Below are 26,049 nucleotides of genomic sequence, written 5' to 3'. Positions count from 1 at the left end.
CTATCGAAATCGGAATTAACCAAGCGGCTGATGCGCCCAGTCGAGCGAAGGATGCCAGCTGGTCCAATGAACGGCAAATACTTGGCGATCCGACTATTCTTCGTGATAACTTTACCGGATCTTAGTAGTTTTAGCTCACTAGGGAATGTTTTACCCTGGGACAAGTGAATGAGCTTCTGTTCAGCAATATCCATTTCACACGGGTCTGTAATTTCTAATATACTCGACCGGAAATATTTATGGGATGGCAGCCATCTTAGCAAAAATGCTACTGTGCATTTGTAATTTACAATTGAATTGAATCTCTCCTATTTTTTGAATGGAAGATTTTTCTCTGTCAAAACATCGACGACAAAATTTGACGAATCTTCCAGACAAATGTCGATATCACATGAAGGTCCTTTGAGTCTTATTTTATCAATAACCCTTGTATCGGGCTTGTACGGCCAATCAGTCGTCCTCAGTATACTAGGGCCATTAACCCAGCTGCTTTCCTTGAGGGCTTCCGAAGAAATCCCTCGTGTACCGGTATCGGTTGGGTTATCACCGCTTAGTATGTGATGCCACTGATCAGTGGTGGTAGACTCCAGAGTCTCACCAATGCGATTACCAACAAAAACGGGTAATTTATTACAGGAGTTAAGCCACTGAAGAACAGTGGTACTATCTGTCCACATGCCACTTTTTTTAACTTAACGTGAGATGACATTTTTTGAGATTTTTTTGGTTTTAATTTATGTTGGGGGTAATTTTAGTTTTAGAGTTTGGGTTTAGACCTCTTTTGCAAACTCATTTGAATCATTTGATTTGTTGGCTCATAATAACTTCATGTTTCATAGATTCTTCGGCATATTTTCCGTTTCAACACAATTGTTTGATATTGTTCATCTGCTATCTTTCGTTGGCTTTCTTAGTTGCCACTTGACTCATTGTTCTTTGTCCTGTAAAATTTTTTTTATTGTAAATGAAAGTGTTAATTAACTGAATTTGGATTGGTAAGTTAGGGTTTTAGTTAATGGCTGCAATAATGGTACCGTGCGAAACTTCTGGACTGCCAAAAAATGGTTTCGAGTTGCAATTAAATAACTCAGTCTGGAATGTGGGTAATAGAAACCGACTTTATCATTGACATGATTGACATTCTTTGAGGGCTCCTCTTCAATTTGTAGAAACCAACAGTTTTATGACTCTTACAAAACATAGAGAAAATAGGCTGCCCTGTTAATGTGGGTGTGATTCAGGAGCTGGTGTCTTTCATGACTAAGATGGAGACAGTGTTCATAGTACTCACTAAGCAGGATGCGATCGAGAGCATGAAGGCACTGTGTGGCGACAAGGACCCAGAGGTGGCCAAGAAGAAGCAGCCGGGCAGGTATACACAAAATTTTTTGTTTCATTTTTCGAACATTTTGTCAACACTTCTTAAACGGTCAATTAAGTTCCTAGAGATCTCTTTTAACAGCAATTGGGCCCTACTTAGTGATTGCTTCAAATGTTCAAACACCTCTGAGTAAAATTCTCTCCTACTAAGATGCGTAAACGTGAGACCGAGAGCATAATTATCAAAGAGTGCTCTATGTTAGTGTTTGTGTTTTGCAGTCTGCGTGCGATGTTCGGGGAGGATGTGATGAAGAATGGGATCTACAGGTCATCCAGCAGAGAGGAGTATCTGGACAAACTCAAGATCATATTCGGTACATATATATACCTACGCATTGAATTAGTTATACTTTACATCGTTATGCTTCGTTTTGTCATAATACCACAGTTTTTTAAGGCGCCTATACCCTCATCCAAGTTTAGGCGTGAATAATCGATTATAACGGATTATTATGATGATTTTTTGACAATTATAATCGATCATAATTACCAAAATTAGGTCCTTAAGGGATTTATAATTGATTATAATCGTGATATTTTCCAAGAGATTATAATCTCTTATAATCGATTATAATTGATTACATTTCTTACTAAAAACCCTTAAAATCAATTATTATCGATTATAATCTCTCATTTTGCCGAAATTTTGCAATATTCGAATTATATTTTATGGTTTATTAGTTTTGTGTCAGTAAGAAAATCTCTAAAAGAGAGATCTCTTGAACACTTTGGTTCATCTGAAGAAAGTTTTACCATGAAACAAAAGTTTCATAGAGATCCTTTCATATGAAGGGAAAGGTTCTCGCGGTATACGAAAAATAAATTTTCCGAATCAATCATGAGACTGAATCAATTTGCTGATGTTTTGGTATTTAAAAAAGCTTAAAATATGCATGACAAAACAACCCTAATGGGGAAGAAATGGAAAAAAAAAACTTATAATTTTGAACCAATTGGAAAACTTTTAAAATATTTTTCTCTTTTTTCATAGAAATCAATGTCCACAAAAAGCATAAAATATAAGCAATTTAGATGCAACTTCGAAGACAAAAATGGACAAACAAAAAGGATTATAATCAATTATAATCGATTATAGTAGATTTTTGTGCAAAACTAATGAAATAGAAATTTGAATAAAAATAATGTATTAAAATCAATTACAATCGATTATAATTTTATCGAGAAAAAGACGAATAAAAATCGATTATAATCGATTATAATTGATTATAATTGATTATATTTTGATATAAAAAAGAGTGATTATAATCGATTATTAATTGAATAAAATCGATTGTTTCTCAATTTTAGTGAGACTGGTACTAAAATCGTAATATAATCGATTATTAACGCTTGAAACTGGATGCGGGTAGTACTGAGTACTTGTTTGTGTGTTTCAGATGATGACGAGTGTGAGCTGCTCTCCCAGTTCGACCTCGACAGCCTATTGGGTAAAGACACAGTCAAAACCAATTAATTTTAAGCTAAAATAAAAGCGATAGCCAGTTGATGCGCAAAGTACACAAATTATTCCCATTCAAATGATATAAAGGGAATAATTCGAAAGAAAAAAGAAACATTAGGATCAATTGAGCAATATCTATTTGCAAATTCGAGCAGTTGGTTGAAGTATAAATAGCTCGTAATCAATTTTCCGACTTGAAATGTTTTATATATGAGTGACGTGTAAAGTTTTTTTTTAGAAAATCACAAACTTTTTTTTTCATCTTTTGCCCTATGTTTGTCTAGGGGACTTGACAAACATAGGATAAGTAGGTTGTCCTATTTTTTCGGGTAAGCATTGAGGCTAGCAAGTTACTTCTGTCAGTCCTCTGACCTCTAATTATGCAGAAAAACCTGAGGGCATCCCGAAAAAACACGCACTTGCGAATTGTTTTGAACCGAACACAGATAAAAACCGGTTTAATATGTGACTAATTTGGCCATTTTGTTCTCATTGAACATTTGAGCTGAGAACATGCTTTGAGCTGAAAGTGGGGCCTTATTGATTCGTTCAAAGAAAGGAAAACTCTACTGTCAAACAGCAAGTTTTTTAATGTCACGAAAAACGGAATTGATTTCTAGTTTCGAAAGGGGAATTTAAGTTTCAAATTCCCCTGCCAAATAAAAGCTTTACTTATCGATCCAGTTTTCGCAAACTGGTTTTAACTTTAACCAAAAATAAAAATGCCCGTCAAGGATTGCCCAAAAATTCAAAAATTTTTAAGGGCGTCTATTATTATTGAGATAGGAAAGTTGAGATAACAAGTCGGTATTATTCTTGTTTACTTGCCTTCATTGACTCTTATTTAACTGTTTGTTTATTTTGTTTCTTTATTTAGCTATTTCTTGGAAAGCATTCTGAGACTTCGTGGACACGGTTTTGTGTAAATTTTAAAATATGAGCGGTAAATGATAAACTCCAAAGCAAGGAAATACAAAAAATACCGGGAATCTTTTGAAAAATTTTGAGGTGCTCTGACAGATTTTGCGAGTTTGTGCAACATCAGGGAAATCGACGAAGCGGCTTGGATTTAAAAAAAATTCTTTCCAACATGAGAAACAGCTACTTCCAGCGAGAACTCCTCTTCATACAATTAATCTAAAGGAAGCTTCATTTCAATCCCCCTCAATAGCAAAAAGGCTTTTATAGCCATCTGAGGCTAGCCCTTATCTGTCATCTCCAAACTGACATCTTCCGGATCTCATTTGAAAATTTCCTTTGTTCGTAGTCCAATCAAGCAGTAATCTAATCTTTTTTAAAGGAACAAATCTTATATGTAATTTTGAAACGCTTTTAAGGAAACGCCCAGCAAAAGAATTAATTTGTAAGACATTTGCAAAACTTAGTAAATTGTAAAAACAAACAGTTGTAAATAATGTAGAAGACGCTCCTCATGCTGGAAAATGTACATTTGCCCTGCTGCAAACACCAAGTGAGTCGATTGCTTATGATATGATGTGATAAATGCATGAATTAAGAACGGAAGGACTGAAGACGACGATTACTCAGTTCGTAGTATCAGAACAATATACAGCCACAATAGACTTGAGTTGCAGAAAACACTAACTGACTACTTGAGTTGGGACCTAGTGGTGAGCCTGAACATCCCAATGAGTTCAGCTAGCCTAGAGAGCTTCATCAAGAAAGAAGTTTTTCTTGAGCTGAAACTCAGATACCCGACTCTCACATCTTCTCTGTAGAAAACCAAAACAAAGAACGAAACTATAGAGTGATTAACGACAAAAAAATCTATAGAAAGTTGTGATAAAAACGCATTGGAATCTCTGAATATGTGAAGAAACTCCTCTTTTCATCACGGAAGGAAAAAACGAAATATGCTGAAAAAACACATCCAAACAGAACTGGATATCAAAACAGCAGAAAAAAGGTCTCCTGTGGTTATCTTTAGTCAGCCATCTACCCAATTGGAGTAAACTTTCATCCTTTTTTCGTCAAGCGACAAATTTTCTCGATTGTTTTACAAAACTTCCAAATAGAATTGGTAAAAACGTAAAACTGTTTTTTTATATAATTCATTTTTAGCCCACTCATGCTGCGCATAGAAAAATATCCCTTCACTGAAAAAGATGGCAACTAAAATTCACCTAACAAACTTGAAAAATGCGATAAAGGCTGTTTCACATTTCCAATATTTATGACAAGAAAGAAGGAAGGGACATAAAAAAACGACTGGTTTGTTTTACATTAAACTCTTTATGATCAAATCTCTAAAAGGCAATTTTTTTTTTCATTTTATGCTGAAGTTTTGACTTTTTTTGACAATTTTTAATTATTTTTCAAAAAATTGACAACAACGAACGAACTGGTATTGTATGATTATTATCAGATGCACGTTATTCACAAATTAATTGATAACGTGGCCGCAGATTTATCACAAAAAACTGACCTGTAGGTATTGTCTAGCAACTTAGATTTGCGAACAGCCAACTAAAACCTCGTAACGAAACTAGTAAAAAATGCAATTTTAACAAAGTGGGAGGTAGTAACACAAAAACGCTTAATTTTTATCTAATTTTCCTGCGTAGGAGACTCGCCAAACGATTAACAGTTTTTTAAATGCTCCATTCACTACCTATTATATTGACGATAACAAAGAAGAATAGATGAACAAAAAAAAACGATGCTTGTAATTTTTTTGAAAATGCCTGACAGATAAAAAGAATCTGTCTGCTTCTTTGGAAAGTTTGTAATTGAGAATGTTTTTGGGTGAATAAGTCAAGAAGCATGTAAAATTATCATCAAACTTGTCCATGTTAGGTTAACTTCTAAGGCCAAGAATAAATTTTTTTCATTCTCCCACTTGAAACTGTTCCAGTGTAGCGCCCACCATGTGAAGTCTCGGTTTTTTAGTCTAATTTTCTTGCCTAAGAAAGTAACCTAACATTGACAAGTTTGATATTAATTTTACATGTTGATTTAATTACCCAAAAAACAATCTAAATTACGAGCATTCGCACGCAGAATTTTTTATAGACACGGAAGAGAATACTCTACAAACAAACACGAACTTCTGGGGTCAGCCAAAAAAAAAACAATTTGTAATTTCTTCAGGCTTTCTCTCAAAAATTATAAATTCGACTTCAGAAAATATTTAGTCAGAAAAAATATGTTTTTTGTTTATCTTGAAGATAGGCTCTCAGCATCTAAGCTAAGAAAAATGAACAATCAATTCTTTCGGCTATTCCTTCCACTTTTGAAACCCTGTTCGTCATTCCAGAGGAACATAAAATTGTGCTGAATTTTTAAGTTTAATTCCCACAAATAACCAAAATCTGTTAACAAATTAAAAAGAAATTTGAGCCTTTTTATATCCCCATCCTTACAGAAAACCAAGGAACAAGAAAGTTCCTTCAGGATCTTATTAGGGAGAACAAAAGTAATTCGAATTTAGTGACTTCGATAATGTGCGCGTCAATCTCCACGAATTATAGAAATATCGGATTTCAAACAATTAAATTCGAGCATTTTATCGGCAAAGTAACTCGGTAACAATGATATTTCTTTACAAACTTTATCATCGGTCACATCAGCCATAAAAACTGCATAACTCAAAGCAAGCTGCAAAAAATGGCCAGTATTTGTCTTTGAGACAAACTGTTCTTTTTAAAGGCCAGCCTTAATCAAGGCTGAACCAAATTAGAGCGAAAAGACGGTTAAAATAGGTTTTGGGGGGATCGAACCTGGTTACGGAGCGTCCCATCAAGTTCGGGGCATATTTGAGTTCTAGAAAGGAAATGACCTAGTCGGGATTCCAACCGGCGCCGAAACCGCCGGGACGCACCCTGTATACGCTTGGCTACTGTCCCTATATGCATTCAGATTTTGGTTCAATTTTATATGCATTTATACTCTCGCTTACATTTGCGTTTATATGCATTTGTACTCTCGCTTACATTTGCGCTGCAACAGATAAAATCAACTACCCACCACCCATTGGAGATACGCGGAACTTGCGTAAGCAGTTATGCTTAATTCCTTCTATTATGTAACGTAGACAAGAAATTAGCACAAATTTATAGTAGATATAGTTTGTCAGAAACTGACCAATCTTTTCCTCACGCTGAAGCAACTTCTAGAATTTTTTTTGAATCCGAATAAAAATTGACCAACTTTAATATGACACTTTAATTTGGGTTTTCATGAGATTTATCTAGACGATTTACGAAGAACTGACCCTATGCCATAATTTCTTACAACTCAACAGTTCATAGTTTTTGAAATCACTTATTCCTAATTTTTGAAGGATTTTTCCTACCCTAGTTGTTTCCAGTTAGTTGTTTTTAGCAAATGTTAGAAGTTTCAAAAAAGCCTCAAAAATTGGACCATAAAGCTATTTTGCAATTCGAAAGAACATACCAAACTTATTAAGCCATAAAGCAAATTATCAGACAAAAAGATGCCAGCAGGAGATACCACCCGATGACTCATGCTTTTTGGTATTCTTCCGAGCCAAACTAGATCGTAAACTAAGCGGCGGTGAAGTGGTTACGTCTCCACCTCTCAATCGAAAGGTCGGATGCTCCAAACCCACCATGATCCGTGCTCGTTATTTGATGGTGAAGTAACACTACCCCCCCCCCCAACCCCAGAAAAATAGCCAAAAATGCATATAGATCTTTACCAAGGGCTCAACAGCGGTTCTGCGTGAAGACCTGAACCCCTCATGCATGGGTCCTTTCCAATTTGCATGAATCGTCGAAAGAAAAAACGCACAATTTCATACAATGATTGCTTAAAAGTTTCTAGCTTGGAAATACAAGTATCGCAAGAAGCACTTATCAAGTTTCACTCTACACCCTTGATGAGTTTTATCCCGGGAAGAAAGCACATGATTTCTTACGGTGATTGTAAGAAAATACAAGAGTCCGATTGCAAGACTCTTGCTGTTGCAAACAAATTTATAAATTTAATTGGTCATCAGGGTATAATGGCGTCAAAACTAAATAATTAATATTAACAAACAAAGAAAAATAAACAATATTAAAATTGGTTCTTATGAAAATAGTTATTTGGCAACTTCAACTCTTGAGAAAGTTGATGACTTTGAGGTGGGCTATTCCAGTTGTGCCGGACAGCTGCTTGTTCTTCTCCTATTTCACCTTTATTTCATTAGCTACTTTACATTTCTGCCGACTGTGGTCTGTTCTGTCCGTTGAATGTCTTGCTCATCTCCACCTTCTTAGTCAGCTCCTTCACATCCTTCAGCAGGTGGTGGGGGGAGGATTGGGGTCTGTAGCCCTTCAGCTGGTCCTTCACCTTCCGGGAGATGATCGCCTCTGTCTCCTCGTCGAACAGAACCTGAACAGAGGTAATAAAGAACACCAAATGAGGAGAAAGTTCTTCTACGAATCGCAATCGGTCGATGCCTTCGAGAACCGTTGTGAACCTTTCCAACATGAGTTTATCAACAACCGTCTAAATGAGGCCGACGCGAGACAGCAGCAAATCATGCTTTTAAATAGAGACCATTAAGATGTGGCTTTTCATGAATTAGTTGTGAGATAAATCGCCTTTCACTACTGTAGGATAGACTCATAAACTGTTGGGCAATTAAGCACAAACCAACTACTTTGATAGAATTTGGTCGAATATGTTAACTGGTAAAGTGAGGGACCTGGACACTCTGGAAGAATGCGGACTTGAAGGTCTTTCGAATGGTCTCCCTGTGTTTGGATCCACTCTTCTGGAACCCCAGCTGGATCTGGGAGGCGACTGCATTCTTCACCAGGTCCCGCACACACGTGGCGATGATCTCTGCCATCTCGGGGATGAACTCGGGCGAGAACCGGTTCTTCTCCTGGAACTGACGGACCACTTCTTTGATGTCGTTGTTGAGACAGCCGACCAGCTCGGAGGCACAGGCGTCGTCGAATGCCAGAGTGAGCACATCCCCATCATGGCTAATCACACTCACTCCCTGCAACACCTGGACATAAACAACAACAACACATACTCACAGTCACTCGCTCTTAACTGAAGCAGCAAGAATGCAAGAAAACTCTCAATAAAATTCGACAAATAAAGCAGTTGCTTAAGTGTCCAATGCAATAAGTGAAGACACTTACATAAGTGTTGGTTTTGAAAATTGGATGTTATTTTTATGATTTCCCAGCAGAATAAAAAATACGAAATGATTTAAAACGTTTTCTCAAATTGGGTTGTTTTTATTTACACCTATCATGAAATATTTTTGTAGAAAGCCAGTTTTCAACGGCGTTTTGCTCGATATGTTCAGTTTTTCTACCAGATAGAACTCTCGAGTGAAAAAAAAACAGAAACGGGGAAAATATTCTTCCTCATTTTACTTTCACACGCTGTCCTACCTTTGACTCTGGTGACCTGAAGTCGTTGGCTGTTTTGTCAGTAGCTTCAGTGGCCCTCCTCATTCCACCAACATCCGACCCCCTCCCCTTTCCAGCCTGAGGGGGGCCTCCCCTGCCCCTTCCCCTTCCGCCGGGAGGGGGCATGGTCCTGTCCTTCTGTCGCTTGATCACCTCTGTCATCTTAGGGGGCGGGGATACTAGTCAGGTGAAAGAAATCTGGAATATATAAGTCTAACTAATTGTACCTTGATCAGGCGACCATCAGTGAATTTAATCAGATTTTGATGCGATATAACAAGACTGAATTGGCTTACATTGATTAAAAAATTAAATGATGCCACCGCAACAATAATCGCACGAATTACTTTGTAATAATGCGCACACTTTGCTAAAATCGTCACAAAAGTAGCTGTTTTTTTTTAGTAAAAATGCATCTGACAACTTACATTTGCAAAAAAAAACACATAGAACCATAAATGAACAACAAATAAATCAAATGACACCTTTGATAAATCAAACTGAAAATTTATGCATCCAGACATTGAATACTTTTTAAACACGATTAAGTTTATAAGAAACATGGACACAACTGTTTTTTTTTTCATGTCAAAATAAACCCATTGGACGATTCAATTTTTCATGCATGTTTGCTTTGGTTGTGTATCCCAGAATTTGAAAATGTAACCGAAGAAAAAGGTCAATCATCTTCGCACCTTAGAGCAAAATGTCATTTTCAAGACACGGTTTCTTGCAGAAAGGTGTTGGCAGAAGATAGTTGAGCACAAGTGGTGAGGTAAACTGTTCAGAATGTAAGAACTAGAGACGGTGAAGGAAATGAGGTCACAGTGCTCTTTGTGTATGTTTATCTCTACGTGTGTGTTAGGAGATGCGACTACCAAGTGGACCACTAAGACAGGAGGGGGCAAATCAGCTGGAGGTGGGGGCAACGAACAGAGACTGGACACGATCAACAAGAAGTGGGCAGTCAACCCCTCCCCCTCCCCCTCCCACTCCCCCCAACCACCTGCAGCAGCTGACTCATCCATTGTGGCCCAGGCAGACAACCCCCCAAGGACACCTGATCCAGACAGAAGTGTCAATGTACAGGTACTGCTGGTTATCGTGAACCTCCCCACCACTTTGTTGAGCTTTGATTTTATTCTATCTTTTTTTTTTACAAAATTGTGGGTAAAATGTGCCAAAATTTGTTCAAGTATACAACGTAACAGTTGTTTATACAACTTTTGAAGGCTTTGAGACAAAAATCCTCTTTTTACTTTATCTGGCTTTTGTGATGTTTTTTACAGTTAATTTTATTGGGGAAACGCAATTTTCAAAAAAAAAAACTATCAAGAGAAAGCAACTGGCTTCCAACTGCATCCAACTTATGAAGTTTTTCTACACGGGTGACTTCTACAGATGAGTAAACAAACTGTTGGTAGGTGGAGCCGAGTGACGTGTTCGTGATGCCCGACAGCTCCCCTGGCACTCCGATGAGTCCAGCTGCGAGTCAGGAGAGATCCCTCAAGATTTCAGAGCCAGAGCTGATAGAAGTAGCAGCTGACAGCAAAGAGCCACGCATTTAAGAATACACGTCGCAAAAAGCGATCAATTGATAATGATTTGGGTTTGATTCATCACATTGGATATTTAAGTTGAGGTTTAATTTTTGAAATAATAAAAAATATTTGAAGCTCTAATGTTTTCCTTCTGCCACAAGTGACAATCGGAGGACAAAAACAATCGGAGGGCAACCGTTTGTTGGAAAATAGCGAAAAAGTGAGTTCCGCTTTGCTCGCTAAGCGTCGTTTTTTTTCTCAAAAAAGGCACAGTCATTAAGATTTGCTGCACGTTATTCAGACTCTTATGTAAGTCGTGATGATTTTTCTTTACTTTTTTTCCTGGAAAAGAAATTTGCCTTTTCGCGGTTCGACTTGGAATTTGTTTTCAAGTTCAGTTCATTTGACTTCAATTTTTTTTCTCTTGCGTTCATTGACTCTTTCCAAGTTGGCTAAACTTTTTGGATATAGATAATTGTTAACGCATTATTGGCTCTTTCTGGTTAGAATCCTCAAAAAAATGGATACCATAGAACTACAAAATCGGTTTAACTTTTGGGTATACGTTTTCTTTTAGTAAACTAGGAGGGCAAATTATAAGAAAGAACTAAAATTGGTTCCCATAAAAGCAAAAAAGCAGCAACGAAAAACAAAAAGAACAAGTCACCGCTGTTGAAAGGATGGATTAAATTTGAGATTTGAAAGATTAAGCCTCGTCAAAGTCATGCTGGTGTCTTTTGGCAGAGAGCATTCGAGTTTAGAGAGATGTTTTCAAACAATTTGAGAAACGTTTACCTGATATGTGTTCAAATACAAAACGAAACTTAAGAAGCAAATCAAAGCTACACACCACTTGCAATACATCACAAATATACCGAGGCAAACCAGTGGACAGAATATCAGCTGGAAGTCAAAAGCAAAAAAATATATACCTCACGATTTGCCTAACATTTTTTCAAGAAGGGTCATTACAAGAAGGAAAATTGTCAGCCTTAACCGAGCATTAAATCAAAATTCACAGAGCGGTTACGAAACCTGTAAACAAAGAAAGTAAATTATTCCTTCGGCATGATAAAAAAAATTTCTTCACAGAAAAAGACGCAAGCGATACAAGGCAACTAAGCCAATGAAACAAATCAAACCAAAACGTTTCAGGCCAAAAAAAACTAAATGTAAGCAAGGATGGCCAGTTACTATGCAAGTAGAACAGAATGTTCCGACCAGTCTCAAAAAATTAGAAAATTATTTTTCCAATTAGTGTCGTTTTTTCGGCTTGGTGTGATAGAGGAATCTGAGCAAAAAAAAAGAGACAAGAAATTTGCGTCAGTCATTCAAAATTTGCAAATAACAAAAGTACAGTGCTGATTTAAATTAACCGGACAAAACGCGTTAAACTTGAAGTTTAAAACGCGTTTTTTTTTTCGAATTGGGTTGAGTTTAGATGAAAACTCATGAAGACAAAACTTGCTTAAAATTTCAGCCGAATTAGTATGGTGTAATTTGTTTTGCGAAATTCGGGCTCATTTTGGCTTTTCTTAGTTAATCAAAAATTACGCCAAAAATACCCAATCGATCACAGACATAATTAGATCAAAATGAGTTTCTTACGTAGCCCAACAAACTTTAAGAAGGATATATTCTCCAAAAAAAATTGCAAACCATTTAAAAATTGTTTTTAAATAAATAGTTGCTATTTTATACAGTAAAAACGACCTTTTTATCTATCAAACAAAATAAATTAACTTATACAATGTTTTGGAGAATATAGCCTTATTAAAGTTTGTTGGGCTACGTAAGAAACTCATTTTGATCTAATTATGTCTGTGATCGATTGGGTATTTTTGGCGTAATTTTTGATTAACTAAGAAAGGCCAAAATGACCCATTTTTGGAGTAAAATTTTGGGCCTGAATTTGGCAAAACAAATTGCACCATATTAATTCTGCTAAAATTCTAAGCAAGTTTTGTCTTCATGAGTTTTCACCTAAACTCAACCCAATTTGAGAAAAACGCGTTTTAAGTTTACCGCGTTATGTCCGGTTAATTTAAATCAGCACTGTATTTTGGCGAATTAAAAAAGCATCAACTGTGTTAACGCTTTAACAACCAAATGTCAAAGCACATAAATATACTGCTTATGCAGACTTTTACTTCAAAGTGCCACCAAAAGTAGCACATTCATTTACAACTTAGGCTGGGAAAAATGTCGTATCGCACTATTACACTATAATACGCTCGCGTGAAAAGCGTATTGATTTTACACATCCAAACTCATACTTGTTAAGAAATGCCGTACAACCTTTTCTTATCGGAAAACCCTGATCAAGGGTGCACTCAGGGTGTAATATCAATACGCTTTTCACGCGAGCGTATTAAAAGTTGTACGGCATTTCTTAACAAGTATGAGTTTGTATGAGTTTGGATTCACGCAATTGAAATTGGTCGGCTTTCGTTACTTATCCGGTTCAACAAAACAGCGCAAATCATTGGCCGTAAATTCAAAGTCTGCCAAAAATTGATGTTAAATTTTATGTTTATATTGTCCAATTGTAGCTTTGTGCGGGAACCTCTTTGAAATCTGTGTATTAGGGGGGAGGGGGTGGAGTAATGATAACTGAATAACGCCAAAATTTTGCAAAAACACTTGGAAGTTTTCTTGAAAAAAGCCTCATACTAAAATACAAAGCTAAGCTCCACCTGAGAAGTCACCTTGACAGTACAAAGTCGCCTTGAGAAGTCAATTCAAGTGAAACACGAAACATGCGTTTATGTCATAATTGATCCCTTATAAATCAACAATGAAATCAAAAACATAGGCAGTTCAATGTTTGCACGAAATAAGTTCTCTTGGCCCTCTTTTGCAGAAGAGGTGAGGAGGAGTCTAACTCTCCTGCAGGTCCTCCAGTCGAGGTCTCTTTGCGAACCTCTCCTGGTAGGTGAGTTTCTTGGCGTTGAATCTCTTGCCCGGCTTGAAGGCTGCCTTCTCCGCCTTCTTGTGTTCGGGGTTGGCTCTGATGGCCGCGTGTACTTTACTGTAGAGTGCCTCCATGTTGTCGGGAGTGATTCCGTTCTTGATGAATCGGGAGAACTGTCGCTTGTAGACGTCATCATCTTCCTCCATCAGAGAGCGCATGTAGTCTGCCACGTGTTGTCCGAAGATGTACCTGACACATCAACCATGTTATTCGAGTAGAGGCTAAATATTACCTAGGCTAATAGCTCAATTACTCTTAGCGACAACAACTGTGACTTGACAAGCTCTGTTAACGATTAAATCAAAATACATATAGTCGTGCAGTGGGCTCCGTACACAGATATAGATACAGATGTATAAAATCATTCAAAGCATTTAAATGATAAAGATCTGAAGCTCATTCAAGAAGATAAGAAATCGTATCTGTGTTTACCGTCTGTGTTCGGCTGCATCATAGTTCTCCTCATCCTCCCCCTCTGCAGGAGTGTAGCCTGGGAATCGCTTGTACTTGTGAGGTATTGCCATGCCCCCGTCCACTGCGCCCTTGAGCACCCCGAATATCCTGGCCCCCTTGGAGGTCCTGGCCAGTCCAGTGTCCAGATAGCAACGGAACGGACCCCTCTGGCCTGGCACCGGCTCCACCTGCATTACAGCAAATCATTAGTTAATAGATTCCCATGAAAGACAAGGCGGCAAATTACGGTTGAAAACATTCAACAGAACAAAAACGCAACAACTCAAATTCAAATACAATCTTCGCCAACAAATCTGAGAAACGGTAGTAAAAATGGCCGCTTTGTGTTGCAGTGGTATATTATTCTAAGGTCTTGTGCAGCTGTTCGCGATGAGTACTTGCCTCGAACTGCTCGCCGTCTATCTCTGCCTGTCCCTCGTAGATGTCATCCAACTTGTAGTGCCTCAGTGTCCTCCTGGCCAAGAGGAGTCCCACACAATAACATGCCGCATAGTTCGTCAGACCCACCGGCAGACCATAGCTGGGCAACTCATGTGCATAGGCTGCAACCACCACCTAAACAGCTTAAAAATTAAAAACAATTGAAAACAGTTTAAGCACGGAGTTTAAAAACATTTTACACCAATTATATCTAATGTCTCAAATTGCAAATACAAATACTTTGACATAGTTTGAAACAGCAGCTTTTCATGCATTAAATCCACTACAAATAGCCTCTGTGAACGGATTCAATTACACATTTTTGCTTAATTCGATAGAAATTTTTAAACCGAAACCAATTACAAGCTATAATTATTAAAATTGACTATCGCTTGAAGTCATCAATAGGCAAGCGATTAAAGGCGGATTTTGACAACAGTTGCGCTTTCAGGATCGTCCAATTTACAAACAAGGTTAGTGGTTAGCTAGTAAGTTGAAGTGGAGTGTTAGCATGTTGCGAGTGATTGTTGAGTGTCTTGCCTTGTCTCCGGTGATTGTGGAGTAGACCAGTTGTGCGATGACGTCTTTGTTGGTCACTCTGGACACCACTCGGTACTTGGGAGTGTTGTACTTGTTTTTGGCCTGGGTGACCAGTCGCTTCCTCGCATAGTAGTCAGTCTTGCCCTCCCGCCTCCTCCTGAACTTGACCTGGTACCTCTTGAAGTAGGCATTGTTCTTCACCAGCTTTACCAACATCACAATACTCTCAAACCACAACCACACAAACTCAATCAATTAACAACAAAATCAAGTCAACCCACTTTAATCAAACCGGCATCGGAAGTCTGGCATAAATTCCATGTATTACAGGCAACAAAAATTCAGATAAAAGTTCTAAGAATTAAAAAAAAAACTATCTCATAACTGTTGCTGAGCAAATAGAAAGCTACAACAAGAACGTAACTGCACACAAATGAACTATAAATGTAGTCAAAAGACAGACAAGGGCAGTGCGGCTTACGTTACCGACATCAAATACGACCGATCCTCCGTAACCGGGTTCGAAACTCTCAAAAAAACTTTTGGTTTTTTCAATGTAAAAGTGATTAGTTAATTTCATAAAACGACCTTGGCCGACCTTGATTGACAGGTTTTTGTCGGTCAAATCAGCATTTTTCAAAAAAAAAAGAAATTAATCATTTGCTAAAAAGGTTCGGTGCTTTATGTGGCCGTTGGTTATTGGATTCATTTATAGGCCCTTTTTACGCCCGAATATTCAATTTATTTTGAAAAAACCTCTTTCATCAAAGGCAAGCAAAACTGATAACTGCGAGCAAGATTTTGTGCCGCAACGCGGGAACAGACGAACCAGAAAAACTGCAAAATACCAGAAATACGGGATAAAGGCGCGCCGTTATCGACCAAATAGCCACAAAAAGAGAAGTTTAATTTGCATCGAATTAAGGTTTGATACGTCCCTCTCTTGATGTGAAAAGCATAATAAGTTTCCCTCAATAACCACGAATTAGGCCACAAGGTACCAAAGTTTCTTGAAATTAAGCACCTCAGTGTTTATAAATACACTCACGCAGCCATAGAGAACAAACTTAAGTAAATCTTAAGAACTATATCAAAAACGCAAATGTTTTCCTGAACAAGGCTTTTTAAACGATGTTAGTCATCTGGCCAAAACTGCTACTAATAGAGATAAGACTGTTGACGAACTAGACCAGTGGCATGACCTGGTGACGAAAAGACACGATGAAGTAATACAAAGCTAGGAACTTTGTAGGAGCTGAGGAACAAGTAAGTTCCGTTTCATCGCGTTCGGGGGAAGTGGCTTCTTCCAAAGCTTCCGAAAAACCTCGAAGATCACATCGGTCTAGGGTATCAGGTCAGAGTAAACGATCTGAGACTTCCAGTCAACAGAAAAAAGGGTTGATGTTAGGTTAGTTGAGAAAAATTGAACTATACTAGGACCCGACCGGAACTATGACCGACCCTCCGTAACCGAGATTAAAGGATATTTTCAGCGTTTGAATGTAAATAGCCTTTTTACGCCGGAAATGGGGTGAAATAGCCAAAAACTTCCACGATATTCAATAAATTTTGAAGCATCTTCATTAATGGAAATGCGAGCACCATTTACGACCCTTGACCCAGAGTAGACGAACCACAAATACGGGAAAAATATTGCGCGACGTTATCGAATTGCCACGAAAAGAGCAGTTGAGGTAATATTCTCGGGTTGAACTCAACTCTAATTCTGGACCGCGGTGACGACACAGTGGGTATCTGCAAAAGCTTGCAGAATTGTACAATTTCATTTGAAGGATCCCGACCAGCAAAAGCTTTTAATACTCGAGGCAATTGTTCGAAGCAGAGATTTAGGCAATTATTTGAAGCTGAATTAGAGAAAATATCTTGTCACAATTAGTCAAACAGTGACTAAAAAATCTTGTCACATACGCCCTAGGGGTTTAATGAAAATCAACAGAAATTCGGAGGCTGATTACAAGATTTTATCAGATACCATACGAATTAGGAGAGAGAGAGAGAGAGAGAGTGGACAAACGGAAGCCTTTCAAATAGGTTCAGACAAAAAACGGAGGCCTTTTATAGCAAGAGTCAAGCGCAATCTACGACAGTTGTAGACCAACACCCCAGGAATGGAGGCCTATAGAACAGGTTTTGAGTGCAATCTACGATAGTTATGGGCTAAGCCACCGTCAGCTCTGGCAACCGTTTTTTTGATTTAAAACCATTAATGGTTTTCTTGTCGGTGCAAGTTAGTTGCAGCACGCGCGAGAAAAGCTACTCGCATCTCTCTGTTATCAACTTTTTGATACTTACTAAGACATACCTGGTCTAAGATATAACCCAGACGCCGTTAACCTCCGTAAGACCGAACAAAACTTCCGCGAAAACAGTACTTGGTATTACACCAGCCCAATAAGTTACAAATCAAATTTTCAGGATCGTTCGCAGGTACGGCGAAAACCTATAAGTACTGGTTGCTAAGACTAAGAAGTTAATGTCAAAGGCTAGAAAATGCACAAAACCTGAGTGCGAAAATACGCACAATGTCCTGTTGCATGGTGCAGACCATCTTTTTTCCTCCTCGAAAGAAGAAAAGTCTTCTTCCGGAGAAACTCCGGCGGAAAAATCAACGCCGCCTTGCTCCCAGGGTTACCAACTTAACTTTTTCAATTGTCTGAAACTTGAAAAACCGGGTTTTGCAAATCAAAAATTGAATTTAATGTCTCTCTGAAAAAAATCTGTAATACGAAAAGAATCGGCAATAAACACAATCATTTTGATCCAAAAAAAACAAAGATTGAAAGCTCTTCCGTCATGGGGATTGAAAACTTCAGAACTGAAAGACTTTTGTTACATCAACATGGTTGACCGAAAAAATCGCCTCGTCTCATGAAAACCCAAGAAAAGCTCTGATTCAAACAGTGATGTTGTAGCGACCAAAGAAAAAACTATGCGGAAGCGCACTTTCATACAAATTGGCAACAGTTTTATGGCGGAAATACAATGTAACAGCATTGCGAAAACCAAAATTAAAACTAAAAATGAATTAAAACCAAAACTGGATTAAAACCAAATTAATAATAATATCAGTAGAAAAGTGCAAATTTACAAGTTCATTTTGCCTTTCTTGATAAAAACTCGACTAATTAGAGCTCTATTTCATTTGATTAGTTGTTTTGCATAATAGCCTGTCATAGGGCGATCCTGATGCTCAACTTGCATCAAATGGTAGCTATTACAAACTCCGTGATATATCAAAGCATTGACAGATTTCAGAGATCTGAGACAGGCATTGCAGAATATGCCCCCGATTCCGTCCCTAAAAATATTGCGGCGTTTCCAACAGTTCCATGGAATATCATCTCTCTTCTGCAAGTGTTCCGGATCATTGATGTGCTTTAATACTGCATCTAAGCTGTTGAAGCTGACATTACAATTTGAACAATTAAACATATTTATCGCACATACAGAATTCATTCCTCTCCTTACTTTAGCACATCGCAATGCTGAGCCGAATTTCCTTTTCGGTCCAAAGTGTTCCGATATTTGACATTCTTCGAAATTATTCTCACATTTTGAACATTTATAAAAAGCATATTGGATATATTTCTTCCTTTTCGAATGCATTGCACTATCAATGTGGTTTTGAAATGACTTCTTGCTGTAGGGAAATCCTATATCGCAGCACACGCAAGTAAGGTATGTCACATATATCTTATAGTTATCCATAGTAGAAATTGTCGCCAGTCTTGGTCGCTTATGAGGGGGCTCTTCATCGTGGGCCAAAACCACTTTTCGTTTCCTCGCTTTTGAATCCAGAAGTTTCTGCCCTTGAACAATATGTTCTTGTTGCGATTCGGATAATCGATTTGGGCCATGTTGGTGCTCTTCTCTTTGTTCATAAGTTTCTCCTTGTTGCTCTTCTGGTCCATGCTGTGCTTCTTGTACTTCTCGTGGCTGATTGACCTCCTCTACTTTCATTTCGGCCAGCAGACCAGCTGCTTCTGGTCTATTCACCCTACTCACTACACCCGTAGAGGCACAACTTCCATTCCGTTCCAATTCGAAGAAATTCGATCGACTCATTGATTCCAGGTACTCGGGGCAAAACAAGTTATGAGCAACCAGATTTTTCACATGCTTCAATGTCTTCAGATGAGCCTGAAGCTCAGTCTCATCGTGTCCTGGGAAATCACACAGCCAGCAAATAAACAATTTCATAACTTTTTAACAGAAAATCAAAGTCGACAGCTATTTCAAATTCAGCCGTCAGCAAAAGACAAAAACAAAGATCTGAAATCAAAACAGAAACTTTTAACCGTTACAGACAACTGCTTAATATGTTGAAAAACATCATTAATCATAAAGGGGAGCGACACTTCGCACCACTTGCGATACAACACAAACATATGAAAAACATATCGAAACAAATGAAAAATGTTGAAAAAAAGGCAAACCATAATTTTCCCATATCTCGATAAAAAAGCCAAAAGCCTCGCTGAAGCTACACGTTTGATAAATTTTGAATTAAATATACTGATGCGGGATGAAATGCGTAATTTTAAAAATCGGACTTTGCCCAAAACCTGAGTTGTTTCTCCTTAAACTTGGGCTTAGATGCTAATGCAGGGGAGCTTTCCAGAGCTTGTTCTGACCGAAAATATAGGATTTGGGAGGATATATTCAAAAAATGTCCAAAAGACTACAAAAAACGACAAAAATGAAAAATTTGATTTTTCCGAGTGCGATAATTTTTTGTGTAATAATTTCACGGGCTCGATTTGAGCAGGCCGGAAACTCCTACTCGCGGCTGAAAACAACAACAACAGCACAGAGAAATTGTTCAGATCACGAAGTTACAACAAGACGCAAGTTCGATTTAGGTTGCGTAATAATTAGGAGAAAACAATTTGGAAAAAACTGAGGCAAAGCGGAGCTTCAAAACATTTTTCATACAACGAAAACCTTGATAACAAGAACATAGCCAATCGAAGATTGGAAAAGATTCATAGTACACGTAAAAAAAACACTAACTTTGTTGAAAAAATCTCAACTTTCGAATTTCGAAGAAAAAAATAGATGCCCTTTAAGCTCTTTGAAATTCTAGAACGATTTATGATTGGCGCGTTTTTGATAACATTAAGCCAGCTTGAGAAAACTAGATCAACAGGCAAAGTTTTTATTCCGCCCGAAATCTAAAAATTAAATTCCACTTTCGAAACTAGAAATCGTTCACGTTTTTTTGCGCCATTTGCACGTTCGTATTTGGAGAGTGCTAGCTGAGTCACTTTCAGCAGATGAATTTCAATTGAACTCAATAAGTTCATATATACTTAAATGCATCAATGTTTTAAGACTTTTTCCTGAAAAAAATCAGCAAACCTATATAAGAGTCTTGTCTTCACTACATTCATTACTCTTAATAAAAAACTTCATCTACAAAAACTTCAGCCATTTCTATCGAATGAAGTTCCTACAACAGTTCTAACTAAGGTTTTTTCCGTGATCATTTTCATTTTCAATCGCTTCATTTTCAGACATCAACATCAACCAGGTTTTGACATTATCACAACTTAAAAAGGTACAAGATATATCTAATGCGAACACAAAAGGAGGAGCAGTTTGATTAGATACAAGAAAACGATGTCTAGCGGTAACTATCACATGATGCATGAATGTTGAGCGGCCGTGGCCGCTTTGATACGAAGCCCGGCTTTTAACACGAAGGGCTTGGGTTCGAATCCCATCTGCTCGATCACGGTTGGGAGGGTCCCAGTGCCATCCGTCTCGTCAAGATGGGACCGGCAGCGGAAAAAGGGATGCCATCGATCCCCCACGGAAGCCACGCCGAAGATAGTATGGAGTGAAAATTAAACATTCCTAGCCACCTTTGAATTTATAAGTGCCACCCTTTTAAACTATCGCAAAATCCAAAACAGTCGTAAAACAAAAATAAAATTGCAGAATGTAACATGAATTCTCATCATCAAAAATTTACATCAAGGCGCTGAAAACAATCAGTCGAGCCTTCAAAAAAAACATAATAAATGACGAACGGAAACATTTAATATGAATCGGAGTACGATGATAACCATCACATAACATTTCGACGTATTTCCATGTCTTCCATTTTCTTCCAATGTTTTTCGCCCAATCCATGTGATATCACATCATTAAGTTTACGAAAAGTTTTATCGCACAAGTTGCACGTAATGTTTTCGCTGTTACCAGTTACCTGAGAAGATTTCATTCGCAGGTGAGCTGGCTGATTGACATGATCAAGAGTTTCGTTCAGGCTGCGACAGGTAACTTTACAGTATTGACATGCGAACATATTTCCCACACATCGCCAGTTGAGACCATGTTTATCCGTCGCAGTGACACAGCCACTTTTTGCTGTAATTCCCTTAATAGCATTGAAATGTTGCGCTACCTGGAAATGCAAAAATATATTCATACAACCACAACACTTGTATAATTTATATGGCCGCTTCGCAGTCCTCTCCATCGTCTTATGCTTTCCACTCGCGTTGTGCTGATCCAGCGAACTCTTCGACTTGTACTGAAAAACCTTCTGACAGAGTCGACACGTTAAGAACATCAAGTTTGAGTTCTCATTTCGTTGCGCGTTTTCATTTCTTAGCCGCAAATCATCATTGCTTCTATCAGCCTCCGCTGGTCTCAGACGCTTCAAAGGAGGCATCGTCTGAGTGGTCGAGTCAGCTTTTCTTTTAGCCCCAGTTCGCTCTTGCGCCTGTTGTTCGTTTTCATTTCCCCCTTCACTGGGAATTTGTTCACAACACGGCAGCTGACTTTGCTCAACACGAACACATTTAGACACGAAAGCGAAGTTTTTAATCTCAAAAAACTTAGACCTCCTGAGTTCTTCTAAATATTCTGAGGAGAACAGATTGTTTTCCGTCAGCTTCTTCACGTGTTCATAAGATTTTACGTGAGCTTGCAGTTGACTAGTACTTTCACCCGGAAAATCACAGAGCCAGCATCTATATAGATCGCACATCCCGATTCAAATCCAGATGCTGCAAATAGCATCAACAAATTCACTCTCAATACTAAGATAAAACAATCACGTCAAGCATCTGAAAAGCAGATGAATTCATTGACATAAAACCAATGCTATTTTAACCCCAAAAAATCTACTGCATAGCATTCGCGGATCAACAGATCGCATGTCAGAACACTTCATCGCTTAGTCTGAAAAACCTTACAAAAAACCTATATCGCCAAAGACTTCACAAATTTATCCCGATTGATGTTCAACTTGAGTAAAAAAATTCCGAGAAACACAATTGACAGCGGTGAGTAGCATTCAGAAATCTTTATCGAGCGCCATCCAAGCCAAAAAAGATGGGTACCGAAAACAAAAATACCATGAAAAGTTTGAGATCAAGAGTTTTGCAACTCAAAGACTCCTTTTGAAACCCAAAAACTTGCTTCAAAAAAGTTGCATTAAATGGAGAGCAGACGACAAAAAAAGCAGACAACCAATAGTCCGATAATTAAAGTTTTCCCAGAAAAAAATCTGTTAAAAAAATTACTAGCGCCTGGCCAGTATGGAACTCATTATCTTCTCGCTCTTTCAAAAACTTTCAACTTTCAAGCTTTAAAAAAACATGACTTTGAAGCACTTTGAAGTTCATCTCAAATAAAAAAATTTACCTAATTTGAGAAAAAAGGATCAATATTTAATTCCACTGCAATATCTTAAGAATAAAATCTACTTTCGAAACTATGTTTATTCCGTTTTTTGTGCCACTTGCGAAACAAACAATTATTAAAAAAACAGGTCGAAATTTTTTTTGAATGTTGAAAAAAACCAATCGAAGCAAAACTTTCTTATGTCTCGTTAAATGATAACTAGGGGACCAGCTAAAGCTAGAGATAACCGTGATATTTTTGGAATTTGTTATACTGATGCGGAATGAAATGATTATTTTCGAAAATTGGACTTTGCTCAACACCTTATTTTGTTTTTCTACCAAAATAAGTGCTCAAGATAATTTCTAACAAAAAAAGGAGTCAAAACTTTTTTAGGAAAAATTCTTGCAACCGGTTCTTTCGGAATTCATAGAGCAGTTTCTAAGAAAAGTCAATTTCTTTTCTTAAATCAGGTCGTGGCCGCTCAAGCATAAAAACTGAAGGCTAGATTCTCGAGCTTAAAAAGATAACACCACTCGAGATCAAAGATACCTAGACTTCAACTTGGTTTAAAGTGAAGAATTTCAAATTCTGGTTTAGTTTAAATTTAAATCTTAAAAACTTTTCAAGAAACCATTGAACGTCTCGGAAACAAAGATTTGAGATAAAAATATAATTTCATGAAAAAATCTTCAATTTTAAGTCCCACTTGAGACTAGAATGAACAACACTTGCACTTTCAACTACAAGGGAAGTTTCCTTAATCACGAGAAAAGAAAAATCAGTGATGTGGCAAGTAGGCCGATAATCTTTGAGCAGACACTTGAGCCGAAAAAAAATTGACCTCATAACCCATGCGGCACTTCACAAATACAACCAAAAAACGGCAGAGGGGAGCATAAAAAAATCCACAAAAAATTAAAGCCTGGAAAAAAAAGAACTAAAAAGAAAAAACAATCTTTTCACGGGATTCGAACCAACTGCCTTCTCCATGGATCCATCCACCGAGCTGTCTTAGTAATTAACACATCAGTTGGTGCTATATAAATTACAATCTATAATGAATGCGTTCAATGAGCTGATGCAACGCATACTACTCATTTGCTCGTCAATAGACTTTGAGCAACATAAAGATAAACAGAAAAAGAAAACAAAAATTGAATACAAACATGCAGCGTAAATATGATCATATGACAGATCAACAAACAAATAAAAATAGATCAATAACAACGTACAGTGACTTTTCCCTCCTTATTTCTCCTTCTCTTTTTCTTAGCTCTGATCTTCGTAGCTCCATTGCTATGTCTTCAACGAGTAACACAGGCTGCAGTTCTCTTTAGATTAACAGATCTAATGCTCGCTTGTCTAAGTCGCTTTTAAAAAGGCCCGTCATTAATGAAATCATCAAAGGTCGAGCCTATTTTTCGTTAATTCTCTGCTTCTTTTTGTCCTATTTGTACTGTTTATCGCGAGTGTTGTGTGCCATGGTGCTCTTCTCTTTGTTCATGTGTTTCTCCTTGTTGCTCTTCTGCTCCATGCTGTGCTTCTTGTACTTCTCGCGGCTGATTGACCTCCTCTACTTTCACTTCGGCCAGCAGACCATCTGCTGCTGGTCTATTCACTCTACTCACTACACCTGTAGAGACACAATTTCCATTCCGTTCCAATTCGAAGAAATTCGATCGACTCAGTGATTCGAGGTACTCGGGGCAAAACAAGTTATGAGCAACCAGATTTTTCACATGCTCCAATGTCTTCAGATGAGCCTGAAGCTCAGTCTCATCGTGTCCTGGGAAATCACACAGCCAGCAAATAAACAAATTCATAGCTTCTTTACACTAAATCAAAGTCGACAGCTATTTCAAATTCAGCCGCCAGCAAAGACACAAAGATCTGAAATCAACACCGATATCTTTAAACAATATAACCAACTGCTTCAAATGATGCAAGGCATCATTAAACACAGAGGCGAAGCGGAGTTTCGCGGCACTTGCGATACAACACAAACATATACAAAACATATGTAGAAAAAATTATAAAAATACTGGTAAAATTAGGTATACCAAAATTTTCGCTTATCTCGATAAAAGAAAACTAGGGGCGTCGCTGAAGCTGGAGGTACGCGTCTGATATTATTGAATTTGTTATACTAATGCGGGATGAAATGCGTAACTTCAACAACTGGACTTAACAATTTCTCAAGGACAACATTTTTCTGACAAAAAATTAGGGAGTCACCGCTTCTGCAGAAAAACTCTTGCAACGGGTTCTTTCGATTAAACTCTTCATCTCAGTTTTTTTAGGGTACATTCTAAGAACAGTCAAAAACTTTCTAACAAACGGTCCAAAGTTATACAAAACGTGCTTTTCCGAAATCCATAACTTTTTTCTGCAAAAAAATTTCGTGGCTTTTTAAGGGTTTGAAAAAATTGAAAAAGTTATAAAAAAACGTCATTTCTTGGAGACCAGAAAGATTTGAGCACTTATATTTGGAGGTCAGATTTAAAACCCATCCTGAAAGTACCCTTACACCAACACACCATTGGGTAAAAAAATCATATTTTGTAAGTATTTTTTTAATCTATTTTTTTTTTGAGAAAAAAGATTGGAAAAATCATATAAGAACGCCTAATCTGGGAAAGCAATAGGTGTTGAGCAGCAAGATTTGGATGTCGGATTTGCAACCCCAGAGTGTACCCTAATAGCAATCCAGCACAGTGTTGATAATTTTAAGTTTTCTTACAGAGTTATTTTAAAATTTTGAAAAACCATAAAATAACGCATACCTCGAAAACCTAAAGGATTTGATCCGTCATATTTGGACGACAGAACTGCAACACATGAGTTTACTTTGGAAGCACCCCACCATATGGTTAAGAATTGCAATTTAGTCAATTTAACAATGAAACTAAAAGCTTTAAAAAATTGCATTGCAATAGAAGAAAAAAAACTGTAGTTTAAGCAATCGCGCTTCATAAGATGCATGGTTAAAAAATGGCCTTGGAAATTTTATTAAAACATGAGAACATAGGGACTTCTTAAACATGTGTCAATAGAAACGCCAAAAAAAATAATGTATAGTTGTATAGATAGATAACACAGCGGCGTAGCTTGGTTCGCAAACACAAAGAATGAAATCAACAAAAAGGCTCCGAAAAGCAATAAAAAAACAAATATAAAAGAAAGAAGCAATGAAAA

General features: G+C 37.6%; 3 protein-coding genes across 4 annotated transcripts; all 3 read right to left on the bottom strand.

Annotated features, from left to right (window-relative positions):
- Window positions 1-7,795: 7,795 nt before the first annotated feature.
- Window positions 7,796-9,590, bottom strand: LOC134848015 (uncharacterized). The gene is made up of 3 exons (XM_063865347.1): window positions 9,226-9,590; window positions 8,517-8,828; window positions 7,796-8,200 (listed from the first exon to the last, which is right to left on the bottom strand). Exons 1-3 carry the CDS (start codon window positions 9,403-9,405, stop codon window positions 8,021-8,023), a joined length of 672 nt encoding a protein of 223 aa, XP_063721417.1. The 5' UTR covers window positions 9,406-9,590; the 3' UTR covers window positions 7,796-8,020.
- Window positions 9,591-13,507: 3,917 nt separating this feature from the next.
- LOC134848560 (large ribosomal subunit protein uL18-like) lies at window positions 13,508-15,458 on the bottom strand. The gene is made up of 4 exons (XM_063866073.1): window positions 15,193-15,458; window positions 14,614-14,787; window positions 14,191-14,399; window positions 13,508-13,947 (listed from the first exon to the last, which is right to left on the bottom strand). The coding sequence occupies exons 1-4, from the start codon at window positions 15,406-15,408 to the stop codon at window positions 13,665-13,667; spliced, it is 882 nt and encodes a 293-aa protein (XP_063722143.1). The 5' UTR covers window positions 15,409-15,458; the 3' UTR covers window positions 13,508-13,664.
- A 2,763-nt stretch (window positions 15,459-18,221) lies between these two features.
- Window positions 18,222-24,735, bottom strand: LOC134848558 (uncharacterized). 2 transcript variants are annotated; one of them, XM_063866072.1, is made up of 2 exons: window positions 24,087-24,735; window positions 18,222-19,376 (listed from the first exon to the last, which is right to left on the bottom strand). In XM_063866072.1, the coding sequence occupies exon 2, from the start codon at window positions 19,276-19,278 to the stop codon at window positions 18,352-18,354; it is 927 nt and encodes a 308-aa protein (XP_063722142.1). In that variant the 5' UTR covers window positions 19,279-19,376; window positions 24,087-24,735; the 3' UTR covers window positions 18,222-18,351. The 2 variants fall into 2 exon arrangements, with proteins under 2 accessions (XP_063722142.1, XP_063722141.1); XM_063866071.1 differs by lacking the exon at window positions 24,087-24,735 and adding an exon at window positions 21,428-21,509.
- Between the last annotated feature and the right edge of the window lie 1,314 nt (window positions 24,736-26,049).

Source organism: Symsagittifera roscoffensis, chromosome 6 (genome assembly GCF_963678635.1).
Source record: "Symsagittifera roscoffensis chromosome 6, txSymRosc1.1, whole genome shotgun sequence".
Lineage (NCBI taxonomy): Eukaryota > Metazoa > Xenacoelomorpha > Acoela > Convolutidae > Symsagittifera > Symsagittifera roscoffensis.
Note: the sequence above shows the minus strand (reverse complement) of the source record. Positions and strands in the feature narration are given on the sequence as shown.